This window comes from Kryptolebias marmoratus, linkage group LG16 (genome assembly GCF_001649575.2).
Source record: "Kryptolebias marmoratus isolate JLee-2015 linkage group LG16, ASM164957v2, whole genome shotgun sequence".
NCBI lineage: Eukaryota > Metazoa > Chordata > Actinopteri > Cyprinodontiformes > Rivulidae > Kryptolebias > Kryptolebias marmoratus.
This window is the reverse complement of record NC_051445.1, coordinates 14754448-14776562: the sequence shown is the minus strand read 5'-3', so window position 1 is coordinate 14776562 and position 22115 is coordinate 14754448. Positions and strand designations below refer to the sequence as shown.

General features: G+C 40.9%; 3 protein-coding genes across 4 annotated transcripts in view; 2 read left to right on the top strand and 1 right to left on the bottom strand.

The window, feature by feature from the left end:
* The window catches only part of LOC108241909 (FXYD domain-containing ion transport regulator 6-like), an 11488-nt gene extending 10927 nt beyond the window's left edge, over positions 1-561 (top strand). For both annotated transcript variants that reach the window (XM_017426397.3, XM_017426398.3), the window contains 3 exons: positions 84-121; positions 222-243; positions 336-561. In XM_017426397.3, the coding sequence (XP_017281886.1) occupies positions 84-121; positions 222-226 (43 nt within the window). In that variant the 3' untranslated portion in view covers positions 227-243; positions 336-561. The remainder of the gene's footprint in view (positions 1-83; positions 122-221; positions 244-335) is intronic.
* Positions 562-707: 146 nt separating this feature from the next.
* On the top strand, positions 708-6283 carry fxyd7 (FXYD domain containing ion transport regulator 7). Its single transcript, XM_037980389.1, has 5 exons — positions 708-1424; positions 2115-2150; positions 2280-2354; positions 5227-5267; positions 5374-6283. Exons 1-5 carry the CDS (start codon positions 1412-1414, stop codon positions 5605-5607), a joined length of 399 nt encoding a protein of 132 aa, XP_037836317.1. The 5' UTR covers positions 708-1411; the 3' UTR covers positions 5608-6283.
* Positions 5667-15825, bottom strand: LOC108241978 (NF-kappa-B inhibitor delta). Its single transcript, XM_017426487.3, has 12 exons — positions 15707-15825; positions 11924-12054; positions 11798-11831; positions 11428-11603; positions 11165-11337; positions 9926-10031; positions 9685-9831; positions 9540-9591; positions 8780-8937; positions 8430-8546; positions 8153-8317; positions 5667-8062 (listed from the first exon to the last, which is right to left on the bottom strand). The coding sequence occupies exons 1-12, from the start codon at positions 15720-15722 to the stop codon at positions 7991-7993; spliced, it is 1347 nt and encodes a 448-aa protein (XP_017281976.1). The 5' UTR covers positions 15723-15825; the 3' UTR covers positions 5667-7990.
* Positions 15826-22115: the final 6290 nt, after the last annotated feature.

Here is a 22115-nt window from a genome sequence, read left to right as displayed (position 1 = left end):
ACACACACACACATTCAAATCATTTCAAATGCACAAAATATTATTTTGTATTTTCATGTCTGAATCTGTTTATTTTTCCTCAGATCCAGAGGTCCTGATGTTCAACCAGGCTCCCAGAGGGGTAAATATGGCGCTTTCTTTTTATGCCTTCAACTGGAAACCTTACTGGACTATTAACTAATAGCTGCTTATTAAACGGTAACTCTGAATTCCTTCCGCAGCTTAACAAGCATGGAAAAACTGGCAAGTACCCGATCATCTGTGAAAAATACGGCATTTAATAAGAAGCTGAAGGAAACAACCCCAAACTGACTGTTGCACCTTTTTCCCCACAGTTCCACTGAGTGTTCCCGTTAGATGGCAGCAAACACTGCCACGACGGCATAGGACAAAACCCATGTCTCTGTTCTCTTTTTTTTTTCCATCTTCTTTTGTTCATGTTTTTATCACCAGTAAATGTCACTAGGTAAACTCTATACAGTAGCATAGTGTGATTATTGTTTGTACTTCTGTGCCTTTTTTCCACAAGATGCCAAATAATAAAGCAGATTTTAGAAAACACGATTCTTTGTTTGATTTTTGATTTTATTTTTGATTTTTTTTCCCCTTGGTTGTATTGTTTGAGTTTATCTGACGGTAGTCGTGGATCAGCAGCCCGTGTTGTGCTGCGCTCGTGTTCCTGCTGACTCTGCAGCCAGTTCTCTTACACATGCAGTAGTAACAAGCAGCAGGGAGTGTGGACTCGCTGATGTGTGCTGCATTACGCAGCTTCACACCATCAGGCTCGCTTTCAAAATAAAATCCAAATCACCTCCGCTGCGAACCTCTTTGTTTTAGGTGCTGTTAAATGAGATGTTTCTGTGTTTTAGTCGTATTGAAAAGCTTTTAAAAAAGAAAATGCATACGTGTGGGCTGCACTCTCTCCCCGAACAGGCCGACTGCACTGCAATGAAGATCATTAGGTGGAAACTGGTGCATTTCCACCGCACAGACTCATGTTTTTTTTTTGCTTTAAAGTGGCCCTGGGGATTAGGAAACAGGAATTTTGTTGTAAAAAGGCAAATCGTTTGAATATTTTTCCAGCTTACAGGTTACACAGGCCTGCACTGTTCTCAGTAAGATGAGAAACACTGACCATGTGTTATGTTGTGATAAGGTAAAACAAGTTTTTCTCAACTTTCCAGTTTTGAGGCACAGCCAGGCTGGGATTGCAGCAGTGGGTGAACTTCGGGTGTAATGTTTCGTTCTGGCCAGCAGAGGGACCCTGTGTGCGCTCCTTCTGAAGGCTCTCTAAGCACTTCTTCTTGCTGCACTGTCCACTGTCTCCATCCTCAGCCAGCCTTTAACTGCAGCCCAGCAACTTGCTAAATTTCCAGCAGACAGAGCTCCTCGGCATCTCTGCAGTACAGCCATGGCCACCACAGGTTTGCATCTTCTCTCCTTTTTTTTTTAAATGTAATTTTAATTTAGGTGTAGCTTTCAGACTGCAGAGAGAAAAAAAATCCATATGCAATAATTTTTTGCAATGCAGTTTAACTCGTTCTCTGGTCTGCCTCTGAGTAATCCACTTTTCTGCATTGTTAATACTGGGATGGAAGCAAGTTAAGGTGCATATGTACAGGGGAGATTGACGAGTGATCGGCCAACTGGAAAAGAGTATGAAGTATTTCTTCAAATTGAAATTGCTCTGTTGGTTTTAGTATTTGGACTGAGGAAATCCGCCAAGCTCAGTTGTTGGAAACTGAGCTGCATTATTGACGCCCAGGGAGCCCCATAAGCTGGCACAGTCTGTACCCTGCAGCACAACTTTGTAAAATAAGTTCAGTCAGGAGTAGAAATCTCAGATCTCAGGTTGCACAAAAAATGCCTAAAAATGCAGCTTTTTTTTTTTTTTTCAATGACTTCACTTACTTTTTCTGTGCAAGCCACACCACCCTGTTCTTTGTGCTGCTGCTGGCTTGTAACCAAGTTTTGTTTTTTTTTTCTGCTGAGCAAAGGTGCAGCACCAAGCACCTTCAGTGGCACAAAAAAAAAAGGGAAAGACTCCCCTATTGAGTGTCCAGTTGAAGCCTGCAGATCAGCTGTTTTAAAATGAACTCTTCTCTGTCTTTCAGAGTCAATGTTTCCAGACCAAAGTGACTTTCATTACGGTAAGGTTTTCAACATTTTCAACTCTTCCCTCAGAGTTCAGTCAATCCTGTGCATCATATTGAGCTCCGTGCTTTTGGCTGCAGTGTTTGAGCTTGTTGGGTTAAGTCACCTGTGTTTTTGTCTCCTAGATTACGAGACGTTGCGGACCACAGGGGTGATCCTCGCCATCGTCATGTTTGTCTCCGGCATTTTAATAGCCCTGAGTGAGTTCAGATTATTTTAATGTCTCAGTAATATAATGTCTTCAGCACGAAATAACCTCTGTAACTTATCTATCGTTCCCCAAACAGGTAAAAAATTCACAAAATGTGTAAAATCCTCATCCAAGTAAGAGCTGTGCAAGACCTAGCGGCTGATTCGCCCATGCATGTTGGATGCAGTTGACCTGAATCACTCTGGAGAGGGAAAAAAAAAGAGAGAAAAAAGGAATTCTTTCAAATAAAATAAAAAAATAATAAGTTTAGTTTTCCAGTTTAACCCCATCCCCTGCCCTGGATGCCACTCCTCTAAGAGCCCTTCTCCCCCCTGTCCTGTTCTGTTCTCGAATCCTAAACTTCCAGCACATTGTTAGGTTGATGCAGGGAATCCCACTTATCTCGGTGCTTGGTCTTGTGAGGCATTTGTTGTTGTTTTTTTAAACGTATGCATTTAAACCTGTTCTGAACGTGTTGGACGTGAATGAGCAGCGTATTTCCCCCTCGAAGGTCGCATGCTGCTTGAATGGCCAAATGAAGGGAAAGATGAGAGACACAGAGTTGCACACATCAGTCTCTTGTTTTTTGCGGTGCTGCTTAAAGGTTTGCTCACTCTGCAGCGTTCCGTAGCCACGCATAAACGTGAGCAGAGAAAAATCACCAGATCTGCAGACAAAAGGGGACTTTTTTTTAGACAAATCAGACAAAAATGACATAACTGGTCCCCCTTTTTTTTACCGAGGAATAAAATCCAGTGTTTTAAAGCTTTATAGGGTTAACCTGGATGAAAAAATGTCACATAATCGTCTCCAAAGACTTGGAGCTCCACAACTCCAAAGGCAGACAGTTTCTGTAGACATGAAGGGGATGAATAATTGTATAATCCTGCTCAGGAATGATCAGTTCAAAAAGTGTGACCTCAGCAGGGGAAGTCAGGATCACATAACACCAAAATATATTTTTGTTTAAATGAGAAGTGCGATATTTTGGAGAAGGAAAACACTCAAATTCAGCATTTTTAAAAAAAAAAAAAAAAAAAAAAAAAAACTCCTGCAGGGAAACTTGACGGTTGAAGTCTCGTGGTTAAAGCATGTTTTACTTTATTGGGGAATGCCGTCACTGATGAGACAAAAACAAAGTTTGGGAATTATGCCAAAAAAGTCAAAAAAAAAAAAAGATGACCAAACAAGTTTATGAGATCATTCTGAAAATGCAAAAAACAAAAACTAAACAAACAACAAATATGCTAATCACAGATGTTGTTCTGTATGAATGATTAAAAACAAACTGGGTTCATGTATTTGAATCCCAAGTTAGTGTTTTGACCTAAATGGATAGTTCACAGCTATCAGATTGGGGTTCTGTGGAGAGGTTATGAACGGTTAACATCTTACCTGTTGTAGATAGCTCTTTGAACGACCTCCATCTGGTGAAATAGTCTAATTCAGACTGAACCGACGAGCTAACCACTAACAAATAAACAAATTCAGGAACCTAAATTAATTCAGGCCTTGTCCACACAGAAACACAGTTCTTCCAAAACAATCTTTTTGTCATTTCTAAAACATATCCTTCTAAACACTGCACCATTTCTTGAAATGTCCTTATTCACACAGAAAACAACACAAAACAATAGAAACTAGGAAGCCGTCCACACGGGAACGAGCCCCGAAAACAGAAGTTTTTGAAAACAAGCTCCAAGCTGAAAAAAAAAACCCTTGAAACACAACCGTTGTGTTTTTGTGTAGACAGCCAAACACAATCTTGTGAAAAGTCTTTTCAAGACTATTATTAATAATATTTTAAATACTGAAATACGTCTTCGGGGCTCCTAAAACACTGTTTCAGTGTGGACGCGAGGCTGAAACGATCAAAAACAACCCCTCCATTCACGCCAACACGTCAGGGAGCTGAAATTCCTCCGAGTTGTTGTGGAAAACTGAGAAGTGTTTACTGGAAACTATTAGCCGCCGTTATTACTTCAAACGGTGATTCATAGCAGATACTGAAAGCCGTGATTCACACCATTTTTTGTCTCTCAGATCTGTGTGACTGGCGCTTTACAAATAAACTTCTTCTCGGCTCATTCGGTTATTTATTCACGTTAGCTGAACCAATCTCAGGAGCTGAGCACAAGTCTGCTGGTGATGGTCACGTTTATGCCATGGATTGATAAATAAACGTCAAATCTCGTGAGTGTTGCCAGTTTTTAAGCACCACACATTAGAACCCTGTGGCTTCAACTACGTTCCAGGTTTGCAGTCCTGGTGATTAAAAAAAAAAAAAAGATTGACTTGAAGTTGCTGCCACAGTTTTCAAACTCTACTTGCATATTTTAAATTGTCAAGAATGTTTACGAACTATTAAAGTACATGTATGTACGGGTACCACGTCACAATAAGGGCCCCCTTTTATTAGAGCTTTATAAACGGGTTATCGGTGAGTTTGTAAACACTTTATAAAGCATTAACACCCATTTATGAACCACAGTTCATACACTGAAGCAGGGTCACTATTTGGCAAGACCAGGTGCTGTACTTTTATTCATTCGGCTTGCTTTTTAACTAAAAAAAAACTTTGCATCTACAAATGTTCAAGGTGCTTATATGCAGTTGACTTACTGACAGATGTTTGATATTTAAAATCTAAATCGTGAAGAAATCGATCAAAAAAGCCCAGATCTTACCAAATAGTGAGCCTGTGTTGTGGTGTGAACAGTTGTTTTATAACTGTTTTAATAAAAGAATAATGAGGTGTTTACAAACTCATGACCGTCCGATTTATTAAGCGTTAATAAATCTGTTATAAAGGGGCTCTTATCGTGAAGTAGTGCCTAATTAGGTGCTGATATATTCTGTTTCTTTCTTTCTTTACCTCAAAGAAATTCCAACTCTTCTGGAACCCCAATTCCAAAGACAGAAGGTGGGTCCGTTTAGTTAATCGGAACGGGTTCAAACCACTTTCTCTCTCTCTCAGTCCATCGTTATGACTCTGTCATCGTCTCAAGGTTCTCCTTTTTCTTTTGCAGTTCCTCCTCCGGCTGTATAGAAGATGCCGCGCATGTTCGACAGAGAAGAACGACGTCATCACAGGGTCTCCACGAGCAAACGTCACATCGGCTCGTGTTTTTGCGGAAATGCCCTTTAAGTTATTTTGCTGGAATTCTGGTAGCTGGATAAATAATACATTGGGTTTTTCCAACGCAACTCAATCCCTAAACTTCAAATTAATTTTTTTTTGGGCTCAGATTCTGTTCATTTAAAACAATCCCATCAGTGAGACTTCATATAGATGCACCGAATGAAACAAATGAAACTTTAGTTTGTCTTATATGTATTTTATTTCAGTGAAACAATAAAATTAACAGCATGATTACAAACAATATAGAAAACAATTGTCCAGTTTGACTTGTTGTAATGTTACGCTGATCAAATGTAGCAACATAAGTTTTCTCTTGTGTTGATTTTACCCTCGTCGGGCAAAGAAAGAGTAGCTTAGCATTCCAATAAATAGAATAAAACACGTACAACGTGCTAAAAGTGAAACGGCACAATGGAGGAAAAATCAAAGACAACATTCTGTAATGCCTTGGGTGGTAAAATGGCTTCCTCAAAACAATAAAAACAAGCAGCATTAAGAAACTTTAGGTTAAAGCAAAAGTTAACAATCCTGAAATTGATATAAAGCCTAAAAAATTAGGCTACTTTCAAATAAAGACTGTAATCTCAACATTCATATTCATCTTAATTATGCTTGAAATCAATAAAAAAAAATACACGAAAAGTGTTTAAATATGTCATATAATCCTGTGCTTTACTCTTCTTTCTTTTTTCAGACTTTTATGTCACTATGATGACATAAAGCGTCAGACACTTCATGTGTGATTAAGTACCGTTGTCAGTAAAGGTAGGAGGAAAAAAAAAAAAAAAGACCTGCTTGAAAAATAAATCCTCCTTTTGTTGTAAGTGTAAATTACTGCGAGACAAGACATTTGTGGTGGGATGGTGTATTTTCCACCCTGCTCATATCTGCCTCGGCGAGCGTAAACGGGACTGTTCGAAGGCTGCCCTCAGTGTGAAGGCAATCGGATGGAACCGTGTTATTGTACTTTTACTTATGACTCAGAGGTGAAACGTACAGTGAATCAGACCATTTGTCATCGCGCCTGCTCGCCTCACGTCTCCAAGATAAGAGAGGACACTCGCTGTCCTAAAAATAACCCGACTTTTACACCGTAAACTTTCTGCTTTTCCCCACAAAGAAAATTGGACCTAAGGTCACGCACGTACGCACGCACTGTGTGTATGATGCATACAGACTAAAACGGTTACGCTCTGGTTTTTAAAGACACGAAAGGGTCTAACGCGCGCTGATCAAACTCCAAACCATTGCTCAGACTATCACTATGATATCCTACGAGTCAGGGGGTTTAACTGAAGAGACAGAGGGGTTTCAGGGACATGGTCCTGGAGTTATTCAAACGATTTCATAGAAATCAACTTTAAACTGGGAGATTAGCCAAGCAGGAAAACGAATGCTACTCTTTTTTTTTCTCTCTCACACAGCAAAGTATTAGTACAGATATTTAGAAGTGAAGTTCTGTGGAAAGGTTGTGAACACTTATTATCTTACCTGTTGTAGATAGCTCTTTGAAGGACATGAATTTTGGGAAAGTAAAAGTTTAATTTTGACCGTATTGATGAGCGAACGGCTAGTCTGAGTGGGATAAAGACCAAAGTGGACTGCTGCTGTACTAAAACAACACTAATCTGAACATTTTATAATTAATCATGTGATCGTTGTCATCAATTTACATGATTATTTATAAAGAATCTGCAGTTATTTGAAGTGCAAGCAGCATCAGCTAGCTGTAGCATTTCCAATTATTCTGTTGGCACCACTGTGAAAAGCAAAACTGATGGCAATACGAAAGATTTTAAGGTAACATTTATATGAACAACTATGATTTTTGTGAGATGACACCAATCCACTTTGGTCTTGGCCCCATTCAGACTATTTATGTTTGCTAATAATCCCAAAACTCTGTAAATAACTTTGTAAAGTAAAACTGATTACTATATAAAGGTTTGTGATAAAACAGTAATATAAAATGCTGTGAAATCTTTAGGAATGGAGTCTTAAGATGCCAAATAGGCTAACCGTTAGCTCTTCATCCCAGTAAGAGTCATTAAAAGAGCTATCTACAACAGGTAAGATAATAACTGTTCATAACGTCTCCACAGAATCCCATACGCTGTTTGATTGTTAAATAGACTTTTTGTCCAAAGTAAACTCTTGAAATATTGTTTTGAATTCCACAGTTTCAAACAAAAGTTTATATTAAAGCAGAATAATTTGAAACACAATGTTCAGCTACCAAACAAATAAAACTTTTCACCGTGTGGAGAAAAATAAATATAGCACCACAGTTTTAGAGGCACTGAATAGTAAGAAATAAATTTAGGTACCGCAGCATATTTTTTATCAGATGTAGAGTAAATCCAAGCTAATCTAGTTTGTTTATGAGCATATTTAGGCCCAACACTCCCAGAGTTTTACAAAATAAAACATATTTCCTCTTCTTAACAGAGGAACTGCCTTAAAGAAGTCGTTCCCTCCAAATGGGGATTACAAGAGGTCTGAAGTCATTCCTGGTCCTGCAAGGACACGATACGTCGACGTGAAGAAGCGCTGCGTTTCTTCAGCATAAGCTTGAGCTGGAGATGAAAAGTCAGGTTTAGGATATTTGGATGTCTGGCTCGGGGAAAAAAAACCCTCGGTGGCGTGCAGCGTGCGGCGAGGCGTACCTGCTCTCCCTGGTGGCCGCTCTGCAGCAGGTGAGCCGGCTGGTCGTTCTCCAGGTTGCGGATGCTGGGGTCAGCTCCTCTGCTCAGGAGCAGCTGCAGGATCTCCTCCTGGTAGGGGTTACCATGGAGACCGGCCGCCATGTGCAGTGCCGTGTGACCGTGGGCCTGACACGAAAAAGCAGCCGCTCGTTTCTTAATGTACTGTACAGCGGCACGCGTAAAAACAAAAACAACTCATTTCAAAAAATCCAGATGCGAGTTTCAGAGTGGGACTCACTTTCATGTTGACAAAGTCTTTCACGTTGGGCAGGGGAATCCGCAGCAGATAGCGCACCAGGTCGATGTTCCCCTCCTTTACAGCCAGATGCAGAAGTGTCTTGTTACTTTTGATTTCCTGGAATTTGAAGAGTAGGAAGTGAGGGAAATAAAAAACTAAAGAAAGAAAGAAAGCAATGAAACCACCGAACAACTGGTGGCATTTAAAAGTCAAAGGAGACAGGGAAAACGAAAGGCGCTTTGACATAACTTTGGTTACAATGAAACAGCCACTTCCCCTCCCCGGTGAGCTGTTCGTTCTCACTGAAAGTTCACGGTCTGACATGTCGGTGGCGAATGGACGCGTCGTACCTGGCTGAGGAGGGACGCCCCGGCGTTGAGCAGCATCTGCACGCACGACAGCTTCTCGTTTGCTTTGGCCTGAAGGTGGACATCTGTCAGGCCCGTGGCAGACAGCGCTTTCGTGGTGACACTGTGGGAAATGGCAGCACAGTGTAGAGGAGTCATACCTGAAGAGAAGAAGGAAGGCATGAATCACATTTAAATAAGGACGAGCAGCAAGATGGCAGCACGCAAAACATGAAACCACCCCTCATTTTAAATAAGTTTGCTTCCCAGGAGGCAGATGTTCCTATACTTTGTCTAAAGTGGTCTTCATCAACAGGTCTTTTTGGGCTTTTTGAAGGTCTAAAGCACTAAACTTGGTTATTTTTAGTATTTTTTTTATAGGTTCATTGAAAGAAATGGAAAGAAGTGTTGTCTTTGTGACAAACTGCTTGTTAACATGTGTCTAAAAGGCCAATATTTTCAAATTATCTGTTGTCTGATTCATCTTTCCAGTTTAGAAGCTTTTTTTTGTCCCTGGATGAGTCATAGTTCAGAAAGCAGCTCAACAAACGAACAAGAAAATGATCGACTGAACAGTAGAAGGGAAAGCAGCTGAAGAGAAACTTTTTAGAATCACTGATCGAGTCCACCTTAAAAAGTCTTGTTCTTTGGAAGCAAAATAAAAAAGAAACGGGGGGACGATTTGAGATTTTTGCAGCGCTGTCAGGTAAAACAATCCATACTTATTCATTATTTTCATTTTAAAGACAAAATATTACATTACCTTCAAAATTACGGGCCTCCAGATTGACGTTCGGTCTGCCCGACAGAATAGCCTGCAGGAAGAAAAGCGAACCCCGGCTTTGTGAGTTTATCTCGGGGTAATGTTTCTGAACACCCAAGATGATGCAGCATCTCTGCATGTTTACCTGCAGAACACCTGGGAACCCATAGTGAGCAGCCAAATGCAGGGCGGTTTGTCCTTTGACGTCACAGGCGTTGATGTCCGCCCCCAGCGACAGCAGGTCCTGCACGATCTCCGGCTGGTTCGCCGTCACTGCCACCAATAGAGCTGTCTGCGCGAACACGTTCATTTGACAAGTTTGATTCATGCACTGTGCTGGGAGAGGGGGAGAACTAAATCTGACAAGTTTCTGTTTTTACTCAGACCTTGCCCTTGTGTTCTTTGGCGTCGAGTCTCCCGAGATCCCTCAGCTTCTCTGCGGCAGCGAAGGCGCACTCCCGCAGTCCTTTGGCCGTGTAGATGTGCAGGATGCTGACAGAAGGAGCAGGAGCAGGGGACGGGTTACTTACACACACACACACACACAACAAACTTCACCCAGTCAACTTGTGTTTCCCATTCGATTTTACTTTCTCGGCGTCGAGCACGAGCGGCTGACTCACTGACATGTTGTGTTTTTGTCTTAATCATTTTAAAATTACCCAAATTACACACGTGGTTCTCGCTTTGAGCTCACGACTGAAAACGAAACTCTGCGATAGTAAATAAATTGTGTACTGTCGCGCGCGCGCGCAAACAAATCACTCATTTCAAAAGTGTGTGTGTGTGTGTGAGGGGGTGGTATTGTTTGGAATGATCAATTGCTACATGTTCTAAATTACTCACAACGTGTACCGACTGTAAAGGACCTTTGTTATGCTCTCCTCCAGGCTCATCAATTAAATTCTTTGGATCTAATCAGGCTGAAAAGTACATTTTTCTTTCTTTTTCTTTTTTTGAGCTTAGGTCTTTATAAACAGTTAACATCTTACCTGCTGCGGATGGCTCCTTGATCAACCTCAGCTGAGAGAAATGAGAGTTTAATTCTGACCGGGCTGACGAGCTCATGGCTAGTCCGAGTGGATTTGGGTTGTCTTAAAACAGCTCTCATCTCAAACTGTTCAAAGCAATCCATGTAAATTATAAACCTTAACATAGCTGTCAGTTTTGATTACACGGATAATTCTTTGGTTGTTTGTGAGCACAAATAGCCACAGCAGCAGGTAGCTGTGGCACTTCTGGTGCAGCATGGGGCACTTCCTGCAGGGATATAACCATGTAAAGCAAAACCGACAGCAGTGTACAGATTTATAAAATAGTATTTGCATGAGTCACTATAAAGTTTTCAAGATTTGTGTTGTCTTAAGACAGAAGAGATCCACTTGGACCAGCTGTTAGCGTATCCTGTTCAACTATAACTCAGTTTCTCCTAAATGAGGTTGATCAAAGAGCTATCTGCAACAGGTAAGATATTAGTTGTTGATAAAGGAACTTTTCAAATGTCATTAAGTTGAGTGTTTGAAGCAGCAAACGAGAAGCTCCATATTTACCGGTGACAGTTCGATTTGTTTTCCTGCTCTCGGGTTTTTTTTTTAAATGATCCTGAAAAGCTCATGAGTACTCACGTGTCTCCGTCTTCGTCCTGACTGCTGTAGTCCATCCCGTTGAGCAGCATCCGGGCCTCCTCCAGCTTGGCAGCGTCCATCGACGGGCCAAAGATGAGCTGCGTGGACTGGCCGGGACCCAGAAGTGGCCACGGTGACGCAATGCTGGGATCGGCAAGAGCCACGGAGCAGTCCTGCACAGGACAGTCCAGTTAAAGCCGTTCAGTAAGATCTCGATGAACTTCGAAACAAAAAAGGGATCGTAACGAAGGCGCCTGTCTTACGTAAGTCTGAGGCATCGTGTCGTACACTGGCAGCTGCTGCGGGGCGTTGTATTCCGACGTCATTGGGAGGTTGTAGGCTGCAGCGTAGCTCGGTCCTGGAGCGCCGTAGTAACTTTCGGAGGCCGAGGGCCAATGCTCGAAGCTCACTGCCATGTCTGAGTAGCTTATTGCTGCACCTGGAACAGACAGAAATATTAGCATTACTTTACTAAAAACTGAATATATCACCAAAACCATTGAAACAATCAGGTTTTGCCTCCCTTTCGGTGACTCAACCTTAAAGCCACTTGTGACTCAGAAGTTATTTTTTTTATGCTGTTTTGTTCAGAAAAAGAAATGTTCCTCGAGTAAAGGGGATCCAGTTTCTTACCTGTGCAGGTAAACTGTTCTGATGAGGAGAGCTCCTAACAGAAGGGGAACAGAAAAACAATAAATTAATTAAATCAGACGATGAAGAGACATATAGGTCACTGTGTCCCTCGGCGTGTTGGCTCACTGTGACGGTGGCTGGAGGACTTGTGTTGGCGGAAGAGCAGGGGGGAGGCACAGCTGACGTCTCGCGTCTCCTCTTCTGCTCCAAGAGTTTCTTCACTGTGGGCAGGGTGCAACACGGCTTCTCTTTAGGTGCTAAAAAAGACAGAACGAACCCCGGAGGGTATGGTTATTAATTCATCTCATGAAGTAAAAACCTTTAACAAATTTCACTTTTTCAATTGAGCATCCACCAGATAAAAGTCAACAGAATAACTTGTAGGGAAGCAGTCGAGTCGAAGCTAATTTTACCTCAGAGAGAATTTCCTTTTTGCTCACTATTTTGTTCCTGGTTTTTCTGCACACATTTCCTATTTCAACCCCCCCTCCCACGCCCAATGTTTTAATGGCACTCGAACCAGACATGTGAGCCTTTGTTTCATCTCTCTGACTGATTCTTTTTTAGTTTGCTGCGTCTTGCCTAAACTTAAACACATCTAATTCAACTTATCTTTCAGACAGATGACATCACGTTATCTTTTAATCATCCATGATAAAAATGCAGGATTTGGCCTGGATATTTCTCAAAGATGGCACTGGTTGTTGGATTACATAGTTTTTGTTTTGTTTTTTGTTCGACTCATCAGTCAAAATTAAAATAAAAAAAAAACTGCACGAATCCACTGACAGCACAGGTTTTTGTCCACCTTTTTTGAACTGTGGACACACTGACATTGTGGGCTCCTGCATCTTAAAGGAAGTATCAAATTTTAAATGATTGGGAGGCCATTTAAATTCTAACCAGGCACATAAAGGTGAAGGACTTCTTTTAGGACCCAAAAAAGCCACAAAGGTAATGACTTGAAGCCGCAAACCAGGAGAACAGCAGACAATAAAGTTTTAAACAAAGACAAACAGTGTAATAAATGAAGGGATGAACCCACTTTTAATCTTTTTTATTTTACTTTATTTAAACTGCAAGAAAGCTTATTTTATTATTGTTATTATTTTGCATATATATCACCATATCTTCAAGCAGTGTTTTAAAAAACCTTCTGTGTTTTATTTTTAATTATTAAAAAAAACACATCAACTATTTATTGATGACATATTTCTTATTTGGGTCATGAGATGGAGAGAACCGACCGTGTTTGGTCATTAAACTGTTCATTCTTTTGACTTTGCAGCTCAGAAAGTCTTCGAAGAAAATCCCACAGAGGTTTTGCAAAATAAGTAAAATCTTCTGCGTCATAATTCTAGTTGTTAAATATCTAAAAGGATAAGAGCAAAATAAGAGTCAGCTTTGCATCGGAGAGCTGTAGCCAATTAATATTTAGTCAGTTTTTACTGACAAAAAAGAGGGAATAAAAACACATTTTAGGACTATATAATATTTCTCTGTAGATCAGCTGATAGATGAAACAGACTGAAAGTTCGCTTTTAAGAAATTACTTTTTTTGTGTGTTTTTAACAGAAGAATTGTTTTACAAAAAGATAAATAGCATAGCAGAGGTTATACACTGCCTGAAAAAGAAAAGGTGTTTTTACTCTGATATGTTTAGCAGTATTTGTAGAGCCAATATCACTGATTTCTGAGCAGCAGGATTAAGATAAATCATGCAGTTCACCTTAAAAATACAGCTTTTGTCACGTTGTAGCTACATCCTGTGCTTTGATTCTCCACTGTGGTGTTTCTCTTCTCACCTTTTTCAAACAAAACCACTGATGCTGCTTTCTGATCAAACTAAAACATCATTTCCATCATTCAAATGAAGGGAAGGTGAAAAAAATAATAAAATGGGGGGGGGGAACAAAAAGTTACAAAACAGAATTCAGATTTTTCCAGCAGACATTATCTGTGACCGCACAGGTTTGTTTCCTCAAAAGCTTCGCCCCACACGTGAAAGATCAAACTGCCGGGTCTATTTCCACCCCCTCTGTGGAACCAGAGTACAAAGGCCCAAGAGAAACCTCCTCCATTAAGGAACAAACCCTCGGCGGCCGTGCAAACCAGAGAGGTTCATCAGAAAACCTGCACCATGGGATTGCCACGGCTCACTTTCTGTGACATCTTCCTGCCCCGCTCCGTTACGCCACAGAACAGCCAAACCGCACCTTCCTGCCTTTGGTGTGTCAGAGGCGCGTCACCCAGAGACGCATGTTGTCCTGTCTTCTCTGCCGCGCCTACACGTCTGGGAGTCTTTGTGTCACTCCTCTGTGTTTCGTGCTTCTTATCGCCCACCGCCGAAAGGAGAAGTTGGCCGATAACATTTTCGCCCGTGTGTTGTTTGCATCTGATGGCAAAAGATCTCGTGAACCACCTGACAGCCTCTGATGAAACTTGCAGAAAAGTGATTGCGGTGACTCCAACCTTCTGGAGTCGAGCTGATTCAAAGTGACCGCCACAGATGACTTTAATAAACACACAGAACCGGCTGGAACTCAGTCAGTTTTACAAATATTTAGCTGACAGCTGGTGTGGTAGTAGCTGAGAGTCAGTCACAACCCGCAGTATTACATGACTATGTTTAAGGTTTGACTCTGGCATTACAGTCGGCGGGTGATATGCATTCCTTCGAGCAATGCTAGGCCTTTAATTAAATCTTGACAGCACTGTTCTCTGAGGCAGAGACATTTCTGCCAATTAGACAAATCCTCTCCTCTCCAAAAACAACAAATTTCACTTCCACTTCCAGAGAAGCGAACAATAAGCCTCTTGTAGTGCTCTGTGTGTGCCCTTTAACGCACGTTTAAAGGTCACTTGATCAGAATTCACAGCATCAGTCAGTACTTTTTGAATCCCGCAGAGTTTCATTTTCGGGAGGTGTTACTACGGGTTACTCAATACTGACTCATTTGATCTTTACGGCGAGACGTGACCTTTGGCCTTCTCGCCGATGATATCAGGCGGCGGCTCCTGCATCTGAGCGGCTTTACCCAGAGATGCTGCTCGGTGCCTCTTCACATTCTGGCCTGACGCACGGCATGAGAGAGGAACAGGAAGCCAGGCTTTTAATAGCTCATCCGAGAGAGAGATAGAGAGAGAGAGAGACAACCCAAATACACTCTGAATTTACACAAAATTGCATAGCACTACAATACTGCTGCTGCTACAGGCCACAGGACTTGTCTGTGCTGGATTCAAATAAAGCCTGTGGAAACCCCTGGACACTGAGTCACGTGCGTGGGAGGCCGGGGATTCCGACGACCTTTCTGTTTTGGCTCACAAAAAAAAAAAAGAAAGAAGCAGTGCGCAGAACAGTTTCCTCATTTTGTGGTTTAACAGACACTCGAACAGGACACGCAGAACACGTGTGTGTGTGTGTGTGTGTGCAGAGAGATGATGAACAAGAGAAGCTTGTGTAGGAAAGCGTCTATCACGTCACACGCCGTTTGCTTGTCTGGCTTTAATGAAAAGAGGAACTGAAAACATGCAAGCAATATAAAGTCCGGACTCCCGGGTTCACCCAAACTGTGATGTCATGCATTTACCACGAAAATGACTGAATAAACTGGTGAAAAAGGTGTTCATGTCAACATGAAGGGGTTAAAAACACAACGACGCACATGAATACTGACATGTGAGCTGATGAGCTAAATCTAGAAGGTGACAAACTTCAATTAGTTTATTTGTAAAACTGCAATCATCAGCTAAAGCTGTGAGTTAAGCAGGAAGAGCCGACAACAATTAAACTGCTTGTTGTTTGTCTGAGATAACTGAGATCCGCTCAAAGCAGCCTGTCAAACGCAGCTTGTTTCCGTTGCCATGCCAACGCGGGGTTGTTAAAAAAAGGCCAGCCATACTCACATTTATCAAAGTGCATGTCAGAAACGGTTTATCTCTGAGGTCGTCCTTCGGGTCGTCCGCTCAGGTCCGGTTCTCGGAGCCGGAGGAGTTGGTGCCGTTCAGGCAGGCTGAGGTGCTCAGGGCGGTTCTGGTTGTTAATCCAGCGGCGCTGCCGCTTGTAGGCAGCCTCCAGCTGCAGGCCCCGCCCCCTCCACCCCGCACTCCAGCTGAGGGAAACCCCAACTCCACCCCCACCGGGTCAGTGGAGCGAGCAGCAACGAGAAACATGAGGTGGTTTCTGCTCAGGAAGAAGAAGAACATAAATCATTTAAATATATTTATACACAAACACACACGTCTGTGTTCAGTTACATAGTGTAGCTTTTTGTTACGCCAGCAGCTACACTTTTATTACTAATAAAATGTTAAAATCAAGTGTAAACCAGTTTCCCAAGCTTAAAGAGATGGGTTCCCAAAGTTGGGGTCGGGGCACCACTGTGGGTCACCAAACACCAACTTAGTGGTCCTGAGATGATCTCCAGAAATCAAACGAAATTAAAAAAAAAACAAAAAACAACAACAATTCCTGCTCGCATGTTTTAACTAAAATTGTTCCAAAAGGTAAAAACAATAGTCATAAATGGAAAAAAACTTGTATAATATAAGTATAAGCTATTTGTGCTGTCATTTTGTTCTTATTTATTTCCTTTTTTAGCCACAGCCGTGCAGTCCGACCTGATGTTTGGTTATTGTTACTGGATTTTAGGGCTCAGAGGGGCAAACATTTGGGAAAAAGAGGACTTCTTTGTAAAAGTTATGAACAGTGAGAAGCTTCACACAAAAATAAAACAACTTGAATTCAATTTATAGAAAATATTTTTTTTTTAACTGGATTTTCTTTAATGGCCCTTTTGGAAAATTAAAGCAATGCTGCCTTTTTTACCAGCTTACAAAAAAACAGCTCTTTTTGACAAAAAAATAAGCCTAAACATAAAAAGTGGTGCCAACAAACATAAACAAAGGATGATGTGTCAAAATGAAAGTTAAATATTTCTTCTTTTTTTACCTAAAATTTTAGTCACAAGTTCCCAGATGCTATGATTCATTTACTGAGAAAGTATTTTAACAAGAACATGGCAACAATGCTTAATATGTTTTATTTAAAGGCTCACAAAGGAACTTCTGACATGTCTGCCTGAAAGAGATACAAAGTCTTAAATAATCTACAAAAATATTAGCTTTATGTTACAGAATCAGCCCTTTCTTTGCGGATGATTTGATGTTGTGTTTGATAAATGGAGGTAGGAGGTAAGATACTGTGACCCTGTTCTGGTTCAGTTCCTTGGATCTCAACTTTTAAAATCCTCAACATTAGGTTGGCTGGCAAAGTGAGGGACCAGTGGCAGGCAGTTCCTTTTCATAACAGGAAAAGTGTTGGTGTGGAGTGACTAAACTGCAAAAAGTACAGAGTTGAAAGAATGAACCCAGAGCCAGAAACAGAGCTGGTATCTGACCGGACTGACAAGCTCACGGCTGGTCCGAGAGGGACCAAAACAGCTCCAATCTCAAACATTTCATAGCATTTCATAAAGTGGACACTTGAAGAAATAGTGTTTGTGTGAACCACTAATGTTTTTGAGGGCTGAAGATGTTTTAAGATGGCAGCAAACTTTAGTCAAGCTGTTAGTTTAAAGTAAGTAAAATTTTATCTCTACAGCACTCTTCACAGATAAAATCACAAAGTGCTTCACAAAACCAATAAGGAAATCACATAAAAACAGAATAAATTAAAAGCCTGTCTACACAAATACATTTTCAGCTGTAATTTAAAAGAGTCAACAGAATCCATACGACGTCAGAACAACGGGAGAGAATTTAGTTTATCAGCCCGAGTTTATCAAACTCTGTTTTTCTGAACTGAACTCAGTCAAAGAGCTGTCTACAACAGGTAAGATATTCATTGTTCAATATGTTTCACAAAACCCTGTTTCTAAAGATCTGATTAAATGCTTTAAGATGACTGTTTCAAATCATTTAGAAGATTTTGTAATGATTGAAGTAAATAAATTAAATGTAAAAGCAGCTTTTGCTGCCAACTTGAAAGTAACTTTAACATAAAGACAAGAAAACAATTCAAATCTATGATAAAAGCAACTAAAAAGAAGCAAAATACTTGCTTTAAACAAAAAATAAATAAATGTTTGTGGATGTTTAATAAATATTTGTTTTTTGTTTTTGCTTTATTTGATTATTTGATGAAACTAATAAAAATAAGTTTTTATCAACATTTTAAGCTCAATGAAAACATTTAATATAAACCAGCTTAAACAAGAAGAAGTCTGAACTTTTTCACCCAGAAAATATAAATAAATTTGGATCAAAACAAATTAGTTTCCATTTTTTTATTAGTGAGTAAATCAATATGTATGTATATTGTATTTTATAGGTATTTATAATTCTGTTATGGATGTACATTTTTAGTAAAAATGTGACTTTTTCAGGTTCTGAGTAGCTGAGTGAACTCAGAGGAAAATTTGTGTCACTTCAAAGAAACCGAGTTCGAGCCATGTTTCTTTCTTTTTTAGCGAATGACTAACATTTCTCTGTCTGTCGATTCCATAAACAACTGCTGAAAGCATACTTGAGCTTAAAAAAAAGGAAGACAATTTGTAATAAAAGCCGCGCTTTGAAGAGGAATCATTGAAAATAAAACAGAGCAAACTGTTAAACCGAGGAAACGTGAAGAAATGGAAACAAATAATGATTCTGAGAAATTTAAACAGAGCCGCCTGGAAGCCAAAGAGTATCAGATAAGAGATTTATTTATTCTTTCATTTATTTATTTATTTATTTGAGGAAAAATGTGGGTAGTTTCTGCAGCTTTAGATTTTTGAAGTTCCAGCTCATTTTAACTCTCAGACATGAAATAAAACGTGAATCAGAAGGATATAATTTATCTGACTTAGCTGAGAACTATGACAAATATAGTCATCCTACTTCCCTTTCTGTGTTCAGAGAATTTTGTCTCTAAATATTTATAGAACAAACAACTTTAAAAAAAATTAAAATAATTAAATAACTGTATCAGAGAAAAGAGGAAATAAAAAAATAATAATAAAAAAGTCAAATAACAGAATGATCGAGTACAAAGATTAAATTGTGACAAAATACATTTAAGGCTTAAACTCCACACACAGGTCATTATTTATGAATGATCTCTTTTTTGTGTCTTTTGCTTGAACTGAAACTGTCTGCAGGTTGGTTTAAGTCTCGTCAGCACAGATTTGCCTGTTTTAGTTCAAGTGAGCAGCTTGAAAAAGCAGAGACACACGACAACTAAACCTCTGGCCCGTTTCCGCCTGCAGGACCTCTCGTCCCCTTGTCTCTGCGGCAGCTCCCTCTGCTGTTCCACAGAGGGACGATCAGACGATCAGTCCTCCCTCAGCCTCTGCACTGCAGACTGGAGCTGAAGAACCGGATCAGGTTCTTGTTGTCTGAGCCGCTCCCTTCATCCGACGTGTCCATCGTCCCTCTTCTGTCCAATCCACCTCAGCCTCTCGAAGTTTGTCTCCAAACTGCTCAAACTTGGGCCGTCCCTCTGACGTACTCATCTCGAATCCTCCCAATGAAAGACTTCATACTTCCAGCTCTTCCTCATCTCTGTTTGTTAATGCAGTAACCTGCAAACAGCAGCACCACAGCAGGTCTCACTGCCATCGTGCAAACCTTCCCTTCCACTCCTGCAGCTCTCATTCTGTGAGAAAAATGCACCTTTCATGTAACAATGTGCAACACAAAGCGAATTACATCAGACAAAAAGAAAATGTAAAGAAAAAAAAGATCATTCGAAACAGCAGCTAGATGTAAAGTGATTCAACAATGGGGGTTGTAGCATAAAGGGACTGAAGAAACCAAGGGAACACAAATTTAAAGTACATAAATCATAAAAAGACAAATTCTAAAATGTAAAAATTAGTAAAAGCAAGACTGTGGAAAAGCAACTAGAGAGAGAAAATTGAATAAATGGTAGAGAAAATGAAACAAAAGTTATTATTTTTCCCTTAAAATAAAATAAATACGAGTGTAAAAGATAGTAAATCATCATTTAAAATGACATTTTGCAATTGTGTGGGTTATTTATAGATGTTTGTCTGTTTTCATTTCACTGTATAGGATGTTTATAAATGTTTTTGTTTTGTTTTTTTGTTTGTACCTCGCGGGGTGCCATAGCCAGGAAGGGCTGGCCTATAAAAGCTGGCAGTAATTAGTTTAATGGCTGGGAGCGACTGCTCCAGAATTTAAATGTTTGCTGTCAAAGAAACGAGATTTGTGCATTTTATTCCCCAGTAAAAGCAGGGAGGTACGTTTATTTATTTCATTTGTATGTTAAACACATGTTGTTGTATTTTAATGTTTGTATATATGTTTTGTTTTGATTTTTTGTGTTCACGGTGTCTAAGGTGTCCAAGTTGATCTAAAATGAAAAAAAAACCCTGCCTAAAATCACCCGTCAAGGCTTCGCTGAACTGTTTTCAAAGAGGCGGGGGCTGCTACAACGAGGCAAACTAGAAGTGCAGTAAAACTAACAGATTAAATTATTATAAGACTTGTAAAAAAAAATTGAAACCGGGCTGGACAGGTAGGTCGTGAGTTTGCTTTTAAAAGCACAACCACTCTCAGCCCACGTCAGCTCCTTAGTTGGGCTGTTCTACGTAATAACACACCACCGTGGGTTTAAGTTTCAACTTTTGGGGCAATCAGAAGACTTCTTCCATGGGTAAAAGCAAATCCAAGGTGTGAATACATCCATAAACAACCTTTAAAATCAATAAAAGTCTCCCTGTCATGTCGTCTCTGTCACGCGTCTACTGACTTCCCCCCCCCTCTTCTTTTCAGAGCATGCCTCCGCCTCTCCAGGCTCTCTTCCACCTGCTCCCTACTCTCACTATAGATGTGCATCGCCCCAGTCCGCAGGGCTCAGCCACTGCAAACAAGAAGGGGCTCAGAGCGGATCTGAGCCCACCTGGCAGTCCTCAGGCGCATGTCACCTCTGTCTGGCTGTCCTCGTACACGTCTCACGCTACACCTCACACACCTCTCCACCTGAACACCCAAGTTCAGGTTGTAAATTTGTGTTTAACTTCACGGTTCCAGTTGTTACGCTCACATCCTTCACGTGACAAGCGCAGCAGCCCATCGCTAACATATTGAGGAGTGGACCCCACAGAAACGGTTCATAAATGGTTAAAAGCAAAGAGCAGCAGAGTCTGACGTGTTTCCCTCGTCACCCAGCGAGGCGACACAGAGACCCCCACACCCTAAAACCCACAGGATCCAGGAAACAGATGTTTCTGAGCAAACCTGCGTTTGTGACAAAAAAGGGGAACAACAACTTCAACGTCATAACATTAGACAGCTAAATGCTCCGAGGGAGGGGGGTGCGCCTTGATGCAACAGCTTCAGAGTTTCATGACAGAGTAAAACATTGAAAACAAGTTTTGGTTAAATGGATTGTTGTTTCTACTAAATGAAACTTGTGGGTTTGTTGTTCAAGCCGCCTGTTTCTAGGAAGTCGGTGGTTACTTCTACAGCCCACCAGAGACATTTGAACACCTCGCACACTTTCACTTCATTTCAGTTCAGTCTGCGCCAATTCTCGAGAACGGCCACCTCGGGGCGCTATATGGACGAGCCCGAATCCAGATTCATATCCAATTACAGTCAGTTCGTTCTAGTTATGATGCAACACGGGCACGTACATTACAATTAGTAAAAGTTATCTAAGGAAACCAGCGGACTGTGTCAAACCTTCACTTTCTCACAATCGCTCGTCCTGAGCAGCCCATGGCGACAGTGGAAAGAAACGAGTCCGTTTTAATGGGAAGAACCCCCCCCCCCAGCAAAACCAGGACCAAGATGGACGGCCATCTGCCTGGACCGGCTTTGGGAGGACAGGGAAGAGACGCAGACGAACGCAGACCGGCCGGTCCAGGTGGAGTTCAGAAGGAAAGAAAAACAGATTAACGACAGCAACAAATACAAACGTGGAGAGTAGAGAGAGGAAAGACAGTGGCAGAGTGAGGAGACGTGGTCAGTTTGTCCTCCAGCAGTCTGAGCCTATAGCAGCAGAACAAAGGGATGGCTCAGGAAACCCAAACCAACCCTAACTATAGGATTTATCAACAAGGAAAGTCTTAAAAGTAGACAGGGTGTCAGTTTCACGGACACAAACTGGCAGCGGGTTCCACAAGGGAGGAGCCTAAGAACTCAAAGTTCTGCCTCCTGTTCCACTTTTAGAAACTCTAGGAACCACGAGTAAACCTGCAGTCTGAGAGCAAAGAGCTCTGTTAGGAAGAATAGGATCTTTAATATAAGATGGAGCTCTGTACGTTTGAAGGTTTTAAAATTCTCTTCTGAATTCAACAGGGAG